General features: G+C 46.8%; 1 protein-coding gene across 1 annotated transcript in view; it reads left to right on the forward strand.

The window, feature by feature from the left end:
* The window catches only part of LOC311132370 (protein mono-ADP-ribosyltransferase PARP10-like), a 15,651-nt gene continuing 2,721 nt past the window's right edge, over positions 1–12,930 (forward strand). The window contains exons 1-8 of the mRNA XM_084165625.1: positions 1–88; positions 664–839; positions 1,084–1,326; positions 7,148–7,372; positions 7,809–8,878; positions 9,164–9,379; positions 11,471–11,609; positions 11,817–12,444. Of these exons, the coding sequence (XP_084021751.1) occupies positions 665–839; positions 1,084–1,326; positions 7,148–7,372; positions 7,809–8,878; positions 9,164–9,379; positions 11,471–11,609; positions 11,817–12,444 (2,696 nt within the window). The 5' untranslated portion in view covers positions 1–88; position 664. The remainder of the gene's footprint in view (positions 89–663; positions 840–1,083; positions 1,327–7,147; positions 7,373–7,808; positions 8,879–9,163; positions 9,380–11,470; positions 11,610–11,816; positions 12,445–12,930) is intronic.

Raw genomic sequence — 12,930 nt, forward strand, 5'->3', positions numbered from 1 at the left:
GCCACCACCTGGTAACATGACGAACAACCAGGAAGTCGCCTGAGAAAACATTTTGGTGCGTCATGATCTGAAAATGCTTGTGTTCTAGGTAAGTTTTCCCGACAAACTGTTTTTTAAAGCTTTTTTCACACAACAACTAATAGGACTAGTTTATATTTCTACCCAGCGAGAGTTATTTTTCATTTTTATTATGCAATTGTGTCATTTGCCTTCAGTGCTGCTTGCGTTGTTGCACATCGAAGATGGTTTCTATTTCTTCGAAAACGAGAACTAATGTATTAAAAATCCCCCACATGTTATTATATTCAGCGATTTATTTGTGTTTAGGGTCAATATCTTAACCCTACTTTTTCAGCCAAATAGGACATATTTTGTGACAGGTGTGCCCATACTAGGCCCTGTCTGTGTTAATAATAATATAATATGCCATTTAGCAGACGCTTTTATCCAAAGCGACTTACAGTCATGCGTGCATACATTTTTGTGTATGGGTGGTCCCGACGATCGAACCCACTACCTTGGCGTGTTGGCAATGATACTTACTTTCACCTTGTACTTTACAATACAGTAGTCTATACTAGTCACCTTTATAAAGCCAACATAAAAGTTGTAAAGATTGTCAATCAGTCCCATTGATTATGCATGTGCTGTACTGTATGTCAGGATGTCTGTTGAAAGCCAAGAGACCCGGACAGTTGAGGTGCTGGGAGTACCTGAGGAGGTGGAGGATGAGCTGCTATATTTGTACTTTGAGAACAAGCGTCGTTCTGGAGGAGGCAGTCTGGTGTCTGTGGAGCTGGAAGGGAGCCGGGCCTTACTGCTGTTTGAAGAGGCAGAGGGTAAGAATGGATTCAGTCTGTGTATTTCTTGTGATCTGATATAATGTCGAAGGCCAATAAGTTTTACTTTATGTACCTATACAACATCTTGTGATTAATTATTTATCTGGATCCCCATATGCTCATGTCTTAGTGACCGCTAGTATTCCTGTGGTCCACAAATTAATGATAATATTGTACCAAAAAAACAATTAATCCATTGCCATCCCATAGCATGCTGATTATGTCTGTGTTTGATTGACAGTTGCAGCAAGGGTACTGTCTAAAGGACCCCATGTCCTGCACAATGCTGAGTTGACCGTGAGGAAGCCTGCGTGTAAGGATCCATGGAGACTGTTGCTGCGGGGGGTTAACCCAACCACCAGTCAGGAGCTGGTGGAGCTGTATGTAGAGAACATGATGGGGATGGACATGGACGATTACACTCTGTACCCCTCACCTGGCAGGGACCTGGTCCTAGTACACTTCCATCAGGCCTTCAATAAAGGTTTGGGGTTTTCCTATCAAGTTTAAGTTTAAAGATGGAATCCACAGTAGGGGGAAACAGCGCCACTGGCCGCCCCACCACCCTTGTTTTTGGTGGCGTGCTGAGGAACATTGCGCAGCATGGTCAAAACATTGCAGTACATATTGTGCTCTTCTATCGCGTGTGCAATGACATCAGAGGGGAAAAGGCAGTGTTTGTTGTTTGCAGTAACTTCTTTGTTGTTGTAAAATGGCAAACAGACATGCAGAGTTCAATTTACACCATGACATTTAGGGGGTCTCTGTATTGAGTGCACAAACTCAATTATTTCATAGGCCTAATAATAAAGACATAATTGAAATGGTAAAAATGTATTACCTTTTAATGTGGCATGAACACAACAAGTCATATTTTCATCTGATTGTCAAACAAATCACTTCAAAAAGTAGGCATGTTCGTCCACTCCAAAATAATTCCAGCATCCAAACTGCATGTACAGTGGGGGAAAAAAAGTATTTAGTCAGCCACCAATTGTGCAAGTTCTCCCGCTTAAAAAGATGAGAGGCCTGTAATGTTCATCATAGGTACACGGCAACTATGACAGACAAATTTTTCCATAAAATCACATTGTAGGATTTTTAATGAATCTATTTGCAAATTATGGTGGAAAATAAGTATTTGGTCAATAACAACATTTCTGTCACGATCGTCTACATATGAAGAAGCGGACCAAAGCGCAGCGTTGCGAGTGAACATGATTTATTAATAAACGTACTCACGAAAACAAAACAAAAGACGATACGTGAAGTTCTCAAGTTACAAAACACTGACATACGGAACATGTAACCAGGAAACAAAAACCCACAAACCCCACAGGAAAACATACAGAAATAAATATGGCTCCCAATCAGAGATAACGAGCCGACAGCTGACACTCGTTACCTCCGATTGGGAGTCATTGAACAAACCTAGAAAACAACAACCTAGACACCCAACATAGAACATAAACACATAGACTGCACACACCCTGGATCAACAATAAAGAGTCCCAGCACCAGGGTGTGACAGTACCCCCCCCTAAAGGCGCGGACTGCGACCGCGCCTCAAAACCCCCAAACAGGGGAGGGCTGGGCGGGCATACCTCCTCGGTGGCGGTTCTGGCTCCGGCCTAGACCACCACCCCACCATAGTCACTTCCCGCTTATGTAGCCTCCTCCAAATGACCCCCACCGGTTTAAGGGGCAGCACCTGACTAAGAGGCAGCACCGGACTAAGGGGCAGCACCGGACTAAGGGGCAGCACCGGACTAAGGGGCAGTACCGGACTAAGGGGCAGTACCGGACTAAGGGGCAGTACCAGGCTGAATGGCGAATCCTGGCTGGTCGGCTCTGGCGGATCCCGGCTGGACGGCTCTGGCGGATCCCGGCTGGACGGCTCTGGCGGATCCCGGCTGGACGGCTCTGGCGGATCCCGGCTGGACGGCTCTGGCGGATCCCGGCTGGACGGCTCTGGCTGATCCTGTCTGGCGGAAGGCTCTGGCTGATCCTGTCTGGCGGAAGGCTCTGGCTGATCCTGTCTGGCGGAAGGCTCTGGCTGATCCTGTCTGGCGGAAGGCTCTGGCTGATCCTGTCTGGCGGAAGGCTCTGGCTGATCCTGTCTGGCGGAAGGCTCTCGCGGCTCCGGTCTGGCGGACGGCTCTGAAGGCTCATGGCAGACGGGCGGCTTATGCAGCGCTTGGCAGACGGACAGTTCAGACGGCGTTGGGCAGACGGGCAGTTCAGGCGCCGTTGGGCAGACGGGCAGTTCAGGCGCCGTTGGGCAGACGGGCAGTTCAGGCGCCGTTGGGCAGACGGCAGACTCTGGCCGTCTGAGGCGCACCGTAGGCCTGATGCGTGGTGCCGGAACTGGAGGTACCGGGCTGAGAACACGCATCTCAGGGCTAGTGCGGGGAGAAGCAACAGGGCATGCAGGACCCTGGGGACGCACATAAGTCCTAGTGCGTGGTGCCGGAACTGGTGGTCCCGGGCTGAGGACACGCATCTCAGGGCTAGTGCGGGGAGCAGCAACAGGGCATGCAGGACCCTGGGGACGCACATAAGTCCTAGTGCGTGGTGCCGGAACTGGTGGTCCCGGGCTGAGGACACGCATCTCAGGGCTAGTGCGGGGAGCAGCAACAGGACGCACAGGACTCTGGGAACACACAGGAGGCTCGGTGCGTGGTGTAGGCACTGGTGGTACTGGGCTGGTGCGGGGAGGTGGCGCCGGAAATACCGGACCGTGCAGGCGTACTGGCTCCCTTGAGCACTGAGCCTGCCCAACCCTACCTGGTTGTATGCTCCCCGTCGCCCGACCAGTACGGGAAGGAGGAATAACCCGCACCGGGCTATGTAGGCGAACCGGGGAAACCATACGTAGGGCTGGTGCCATGTAAGCCGGCCCGAGGAGACGCACTGGTGGCCTGCTGCGTGGGGCCGGCCTCATGACATCCGGCTCAACACTCAATCTAGCCCGGCCGATACGAGGAGCTGGAATGTACCGCACCGGGCTATGCCTGCGTACAGGAGACACCATGCGCTCTACTGCGTAACATGGTGTCTGCCCGTACTCCCGCTCTCCACGGTCAGTCCAGGGAGTAGGCGCAGGTCTCCTACCTGACTTCGCCACACTCCCTTTTAGCCCCCCCCCAAGAAATTTTTGGGGAGTAACCACGGGCTTCCAGCCTCGACTCCGCGCTGCCTCCTCATACCACCTCCTCTCGGCTGCAGCTGCCTCCAGCTCTTCACGAGGGCGGTGGTACTCCTCCGGTTGTGCCCAAGGACCCTTTCCAGCCCGTATCTCCTCCCATGTCCAAAAGTCCTTAGGAGGCTCCCATAAATCCTGCGTAGGTAGGTCCTGTTGCCGCTTGTTACGCCGCTTGGTCCTCTTGTGGTGGGTTTTTCTGTCACGATCGTCTACATATGAAGAAGCGGACCAAAGCGCAGCGTTGCGAGTGAACATGATTTATTAATAAACGTACTCACGAAAACAAAACAAAAGACGATACGTGAAGTTCTCAAGTTACAAAACACTGACATACGGAACATGTAACCAGGAAACAAAAACCCACAAACCCCACAGGAAAACATACAGAAATAAATATGGCTCCCAATCAGAGATAACGAGCCGACAGCTGACACTCGTTACCTCCGATTGGGAGTCATTGAACAAACCTAGAAAACAACAACCTAGACACCCAACATAGAACATAAACACATAGACTGCACACACCCTGGATCAACAATAAAGAGTCCCAGCACCAGGGTGTGACAATTTCTCAATACTTTGTTATATACCCTTTGTTGGCAATGACACAGGTCAAACGTTTTCTGTAAGTCTTCACAAGGTTTTCACACACTGTTGCTGGTATTTTGGCCCATTCCTCCATGCAGATCTCCTCTAGAGCAGTGATGTTTTGGGGCTGTCGCTGGGCAACACGGACTTTCAACTCCCTCCAAAGATTTTCTATGGGGTTGAGATCTGGAGTTCTTGTGATCATTTTGACCCCACGGGGTGAGATCTTGCGTGGAGCCCCAGATCGAGGGAGATTATCAGTGGTCTTGTATGTCTTCCATTTCCTAATAATTGCTCCCACAGTTGATTTCTTCAAACCAAGCTGCTTACCTATTGCAGATTCAGTCTTCCCAGCCTGGTGCAGGTCTACAATTGTGTTTCTGGTGTCCTTTGACAGCTCTTTGGTCTTGGCCATAGTGGAGTTTGGAGTGTGACTGTTTGAGGTTGTGGACAGGTGTCTTTTATACTGATAACAAGTTCAAACAGGTGCCATTAATACAGGTAACGAGTGGAGGACAGAGGAGCCTCTTAAAGAAGAAGTTACAGGTCTGTGAGAGCCAGAAATCTTGCTTGTTTGTAGGTGACCAAATACTTATTTTCCACCATAATTTGCAAATAAATTCATTAAAAATCCTACAATGTGATTTTCTGGATTTTCTTTTCTCATTTTGTCTGTCATAGTTGACGTGTACCTATGATGAACATTACAGGCCTCTCATCTTTTTAAGTGGGAGAACTTGCACAATTGGTGGCTGACTAAATACTTTTTTTCCCCACTGTATACTCGGGGCATTTGATAAATGGAAATAGACATCTGTTACAAAACCCCAAAAAGTGTGCCTAATGACATTCAGCGATTACCATTGATTAGGCCGACATTAATTGATGCGTCTTGCTGACAAATATAGTTTTTTTTTTTGTAGCCTGAAAAGTCGGGACACCTGAAATGGGCTGAAACTGTCCCGGGCAAAACGGGATGCTCACCCTAACACACAGTCAACTTACTAGACTAGGCTACAATGGGTATTACCATGACAATAGGCCTACTGGTAGCCAATGATGTAGTGTTTTTAAAAAGTAGGTGGGTAAACTGGTTGCCGGTCGTGGTGAAAAGTTTAGTTCCCTATACTTTCAATGCATTATTTTGAAAAGGGTGGGTAAACGGCGCTCCACTAGGTCTACACCACTGCCGGTAGACTACCCTCTCAGCAAGGCTATTTTAAACACCTGAACACACGCAGAATAGGTAGCCTACATTCAATATAATACATGATTTGAATCAAAACATGTTTTACACCCTCGTTCATGGGTTGTCCATAATTAATGAGTTAATGCTTGGAGTCTTCACAGATTGTGTGACATAAAACACTACCTTTCTTTCCTTACATGAATGACATTTGACAGTGTTATTTGTTCTAGTAAGCATTTAACAATTGAATTAAAACATTGACCTTAAACCATGTATGGAACTTGGAGATCTCGGAAAATGCACTATAAGTGTAACTATGCCTATGTAACATTTCATTATGTTTTGCCGTGAAAACAGTTCTCATGGGCATACAAATCCAAAATGATGTAGGCTTACGCCATTGCAAAATCGAATGCTTCTAACCAATAGAGTCAACTATAGGCCTACTGTCATTAGTGTATAGTCTACTTGTTGAATGGATTGGATGTACATTGGTGACTAAGTGTAGGCTAATTATCTAGTGATATTGTCGACAATCATCAGCTGAACCAGGAAAGAAAACACATTTTGATAGAAAATAATAAAGCTAAATAAATGGTCTGCTACTTCTTGGCAGGGAGAGCACCAGTACCCTGGTGCACCTGAAAAACAAAGCAATGAGCGCTGACTGACAAAAGCAAACTATGATAATCCAATTATAAATCTAATGCATTGAAAAAAGCTATGTTTATCAAGGACGTATGGCAAACGAATGGCGAAAATGAGGAAGTACAAAGGAAAATCATTCAGAGGAGTTGAGCCCCCCCTGGCATCCCCGTAATTTCACCATGGGCTGTTTCACCATTAAAGGGATACTTCAGGAGTCAGATGAACTCATGGATACCTTTTTGTATGTCTTTGCGTGGGTTTTGAAGAAAGTTGCTAACTAGCGCTAGTGCAATTGCTAACTAGCGTTAGCATAATGACTGGAAGGCTATGGGTATCTGGAGCAGATACCCATAGACCTCCAGTCATTTTGCTAACGCTAGTTAGCATTGGCTCGCAGAACTACTTCTAACTTCCTTCATACATTCCACAGAGGCATAAAAATGGTAACAAGTTCATCTTGATAAAGGACCTCATTTCCAATGTCCTGAAGTATCTCTTTAAAAACCTTTTTAGGAAGTTTGAACTTTGGATAAAAGTTAAGTATCAACTAAACCAGAGATTTTAAGTAGTTGAAATGATTTGGCAAATAATATAATTGCGAATGTATTTTAAGTGGCTATGCTTTTGCATACAGTATAGTTAATGTGTGTATTCTTCCTTATTTTGCATGCACAGACTTCCAGAAGCTTTACACAAAGATCTCTAAGAAGCCTCTGGATGGAGCACAGATCGTTCTGGAACAGATAGATCAGACTGACTCCATCTTAGTGGAGAACCTGCACCCCAGCATCACAGCAGACATGCTGAATCTGTACATGGAGAGCCAACGGGCTGGTGGAGTTAAGGAAGTCACCATGATGTCAGAGGGGGTTGCCAGGGTCTCCTTCCTGGACTTTGACTGTAAGTTTTGAACATAGACTTATATAATGGCGAATGTCTGTTTGAATGTAAGTTATGTTTTCTACTGTAGAAAAAAAGGACTTCGTACATTTGTATACAAGCAATTCCGTTGTAGCTGTTGTATCCGTTTAAAGTCATATTGTTGTTAGATGTTGTATGTTAATGCAACATAAAAGCTATAAAGCAGGGGTATTCAAATCCTTCCTTGAGGGTCTGAAGTACTGCTGGTTTTCTGTTCTACCTGATAATGAATTGCACCCACCTGGTATCCCAGGTCTAAATCAGTCCCTGATAAGAAGGGAAGAATGTATGGGGGGGGGGAAAGCACTGGAACTGGCTTCGAGATCCAGATTTGAATTTGATGGCTCTAAAGCATGCAAGTTCTATCTAGCTGTTGAATGCGTTTTATTCCCTTCCTTGTTATTGCATCTAACAGCAGTGGAACGTGTCCTTAAACAATCACACAAGCTTGAGGAGACGGATCTGATGGTCAGGCCTTACTTCTCCTTCCTCCAATCAGAGGACAGCTCCTCCTCACCTCTGACCTCACCCCTGACCTCACCACTGACCTCTCTGAATGGAACATCCAATAGTAGCGCAACGAACACACTGCAGACAGACAGTGGTGGTCAATCACATACTGGTTCTCTCCCTGCAGCCAGTACCAGTGATCATTCTCAGTCCTCCCATCAGGTTAACTCTGAGCCCCTGGTCCCCCTTCTGTCCACCCCTGTGTCCCAGGCAGCAGCAGCCCAGGGAGGCATGGAGGACCTAACGTCGACCCCAGAGCCCCTGTCTAGCCACATCTCCGTCCCTGACCCAGTGAAACTCGCACTGCTCAAGCTCAGTCCCCTGCCCCAGAGCCTTCAGCTGGCCCACCCAGCTTGTAGCGTCCAGATCAGGGAGGACGGGGTCCACATGGCCGGGTCTGACCGGCTGGGGCTGGAGCAGCTGAAGAACTCTGTGTTGGAGTTCCTCAGGGGCGTGGCCCAGGCTCATCTCACCTTTGACCCAGAGAAGGCCCACTTCCTGGCCAAACAGGAAGTGAAAGACAAGCTGCTGCAGACGTTGAAGGACAAGGGGCTGCCGTCCATGTATACAGTGTCGGACTGTGACGTCGTGGTAACGTCTCTGTCTTTCAGCTTGGTGAGCCAGGCTTGTAGCTTGCTGAAGACCCTGCTGTCTGACTTCAGTATCCCCGTGGACAGAGAGTATGAGTGTATGCTGTACGCCCAGGAGTGGACTGGCTTCCTCCAGTCTCTGGGTCTCTGCTCTGCTAAGGTGTCAGAGAGGGGACAGATAGATGTCCTGACTCTGAGAGGGTTGGAGGAGGAGAAGCAGGCTAAGATAGTAGAGTTCCTCAGTACACCCATTGAAAGGGAGGCTATCATCTCTATGGAGCCAGGCATGTTGAAGTACATCCAGACACACTGTCACCAGCTACTGGCAGATATGGACCAGGTGTCCATCTTCCCTCTGGACGCACATGACGTCTGTGGACTCAAAGTAAGTGTTTTACCTTTTTAGAAATATCATAAAAACATGTCATTCCATTATAGAAATTAATTCACAGTATATGCTGTAATTCTCTCATACCCTTTTCACACTACCGAGTCAAGCTGAGCTGTACTGGGTTGGCCTGGTTACACGTGCTGGAGTGGACAATGTGAAAATAAAATATCTGAGCCAATACGGTTGAGGTTGGCACGCTAGTGTGAAAAGGGTATCCAATGTCTTTGTGAATAATGGTCTTATACACTGTTTCATACTCGTCATGTCTATGATTGGTAGATCCACGGCAACGCAGGGGCGTGTCAAATGGCCGATGAGGTTCTGAGGGGCGTGGTGTCGTCCATCGTGACCAGAACCATCACAGTGAACGAACCGGGCGTGGCGCGGTTCCTCATCCAGGAGGGAGAGGGGACCAGCATCCTCAGGGAGATGCAGGCCAAGTTCCAGGTCTACATCAACATGGAGAAGGTGCACTGGGAACCCCTGGAGAACGAGGTAGTTGGCCCAATGATGACCATATTAATATAGACTGTATTATCGCTGCATTTACTACCATTACTAATTCACTTGCAAATGAAGTAGCCAAATGATAAACATCTACACATACAGTGGGGGAAAAAAGTATTTAGTCAGCCACCAATTGTGCAAGTTCTCCCACTTAAAAAGGTGAGAGAGGCCTGTAATTTTCATAATAGGTACACGTCAACTATGACAGACAAATTGAGAAAAAGAAATCCAGAAAATCACATTGTAGGATTTTTAATGAATTTATTTGCAAATTATGGTGGAAAATAAGTATTTGGTCACCTACAAACAAGCAAGATTTCTGGCTCTCACAGACCTGTAACTTCTTCTTTAAGAGGCTCCTCTGTCCTCCACTCGTTACCTGTATTAATGGCACCTGTTTGAACTTGTTATCAGTATAAAAGACACCTGTCCACAACCTCAAACAGTCACACTCCAAACTCCACTATGGCCAAGACCAAAGAGCTGTCAAAGGACACCAGAAACACAATTGTAGACCTGCACCAGGCTGGGAAGACTGAATCTGCAATAGGTAAGCAGCTTGGTTTGAAGAAATCAACTGTGGGAGCAATTATTAGGAAATGGAAGACATACAAGACCACTGATAATCTCCCTCGATCTGGGGCTCCACGCAAGATCTCACCCCGTGGGGTCAAAATGATCACAAGAACGGTGAGCAAAAATTCCAGAACCACACGGGGGGACCTAGTGAATGACCTGCAGAGAGCTGGGACCAAAGTAACAAAGCTTACCATCAGTAACACACTACGCCGCCAGGGACTCAAATCCTGCAGTGCCAGACGTGTCCCCTTGCTTAAGCCAGTACATGTCCAGGCCCGTCTGAAGTTTGCTAGAGTGCATTTGGATGATCCAGAAGAGGATTGGGAGAATGTCATATGGTCAGATGAAACCAAAATAGAACTTTTTGGTAAAATCTCAACTCGTCGTGTTTGGAGGACAAAGAATGCTGAGTTGCATCCAAAGAACACCATACCTACTGTGAAGCATGGGGGTGGAAACGTCATGCTTTGGGGCTGATTTTCTGCAAAGGGACCAGGACGACTGATCCGTGTAAAGGAAAGAATGAATGGGGCCATGTATCGTGAGATTTTGAGTGAAAACCTCCTTCCATCAGCAAGGGCATTGAAGATGAAATGTGGCTGGGTCTTTCAGCATGACAATGATCCCAAACACACCGCCCGGGCAACGAAGGAGTGGCTTCGTAAGAAGCATTTCAAGGTCCTGGAGTGGCCTAGCCAGTCTCCAGATCTCAACCCCATAGAAAATCTTTGGAGGGAGTTGAAAGTCCGTGTTGCCCAGCGACAGCCCCAAAACATCACTGCTCTAGAGGAGATCTGCATGGAGGAATGGGCCAAAATACCAGCAACAGTGTGTGAAAACCTTGTGAAGACTTACAGAAAACGTTTGACCTGTGTCATTGCCAACAAAGGGTATATAACAAAGTATTGAGAAACTTTTGTTATTGACCAAATACTTATTTTCCACCATAATTTGCAAATAAATTCATAAAAAATCCTACAATGTGATTTTCTGGAGAAAAAAAATCTCATTTTGTCTGTCATAGTTGACATGTACCTATGATGAAAATTACAGGCCTCTCTCATCTTTTTAAGTGGGAGAACTTGCACAATTGGTGGCTGACTAAATACTTTTTTCCCCCACTGAAGATGTATAATGGCAGCGATTTGTTTTCTGTGCCATGAACTTGTTCCTCTACATTGTTTGCTGCATGCTGTCATTTTGATTGGGATAAGCATGGTTAAGCCTATGGTGTATTTCAGAGATTGTAGGAGGCTGGTGGGAGGAGCTATATGAGGACCGGCTCATTGTAATGGCTGGAATGGAATTCACGGAACGGTATCAAGCGTATGAAACCACATGGTTGACACCGTTCCATTGATTGCATTCCAGCCATTACAATGAGCCCATCCTCCTATAGCTCCTCCCACCAGCCTCCTCTGTCAGATGTGTGTATATATATTCTGTGTGTCTATATACAGTACGTCTCTGGTGTATTCTAGCTTTGTCCTCTCCCTACAGGACATCTTTGAGGCTGCGTGGAATATGATGTCCCATCAGAGCTTCCAGAGAAGGTCCTCAGATGGTTCCTTACAGGCCTCCACATCAGTTCTGACTCACACTAACCAGACTTCCAACGACTTCTCAGCTCCAGACATAGGTACACACTTTCATCTCACTATTCTCATATCAATCAAATGTATTTGTAAAACTATTTTTACATAATTTGTCACAACTTGTACAGTAACCCAGCCTAGACCCTGAAGAGCACATGGAAGCACAGTGGGCAGAATAATCTTCAGAGAAGGGAGTTATTCTATTGGCATTGTTGTTTTGCAATCACTGAAAACGTATGTACTGATCCCAGGTCTTATAGAGGAGGCAAAGAGGCTAATCTCAGCCATAGATGAGATGGTGGACTCTGGCCTCTCTAGTCTGACCAGAACCACTGACATTGAGGAGGATCTGTCTACGGCCGGGGAACCCATGGCCCTCAGCACTGACCACAACCCAGACAGAGACAGCACTGACGTGGAGGAGGAGGCTCCACAGCCGCTAGTGGATGGAGGGGGTAGTGATGATGAGGGTGCTCTTGCTCCTCTGGCAACGCAACTCTCTTCTAACCTGGAGGAGGAGGCCCAGATGTCCCTGGCCATCCAGTACTCCATGGAAACCACAAAGAGGTCCCTGACCGAGGAGGAGGAGCTGCAGAAGGTTCTGGAGCTGTCCAATATGATGACGAAGATGACTCGGCATGATAGTGGTGCCATGGCTACCGCTTCCCTCCCTACTGCTGGCTCCCACCTCGATCAGGCTGTCCAGGTGTCTCTGCAGGACGCCATCCAGTCAGCCAACACGGCAACAATCTTTGTGTTCGCTGGCTATAGCTGTGATCTGATCAGAGTGGACATTGCCCTGAACAAGAAGGTCACCCTGAGACGGCATGAGGAGAAGCTAGAGCACCGCAGCCTGAGGAACCTGTCTCAGTACCACAGGTACGTGTGTGTCTGTATGTACACTGTCTTTTTTATAGTGATGGAAAATCCATATCGATGTCAGTTGCATTTTTTCTATTCAATATCATATTGGTTCGTAGAAAACAGTCCAGACAACTGCTTGCAGTTTGCCCATTGGGCCAGGTGTGTTCTGATGGTATAAACCTACCTAACCAGGGTTGTGGGTTCGATTTCCCACGGGGGGCCAGTATGAAAAAATGTATGCACTCACTAACTGTAAGTCGCTCTGGATAAGAGCGTCTGCTAAATGACTAAAATGTAAATGTAAATACAATGGGAAGCCCATCCACAGTTGATGGCCCATCAGCAGGCAATTAAGTATGGTACCTTTAAGAGCCTGTGAGAAGATCTGTTTTGTGCCTGCAGGAACAGTCATGTATGCTTTTTATAGAATAGTGTAGGTTAACAGGAAGAATATACCTATATTAAAATATGCCTTGCTCATATCAATATTAAACAATATCA

Source organism: Coregonus lavaretus (assembly GCF_964263955.1).
Source record: "Coregonus lavaretus genome assembly, chromosome: 7".
In the NCBI taxonomy this organism is placed as follows: Eukaryota; Metazoa; Chordata; class Actinopteri; order Salmoniformes; family Salmonidae; genus Coregonus; species Coregonus lavaretus.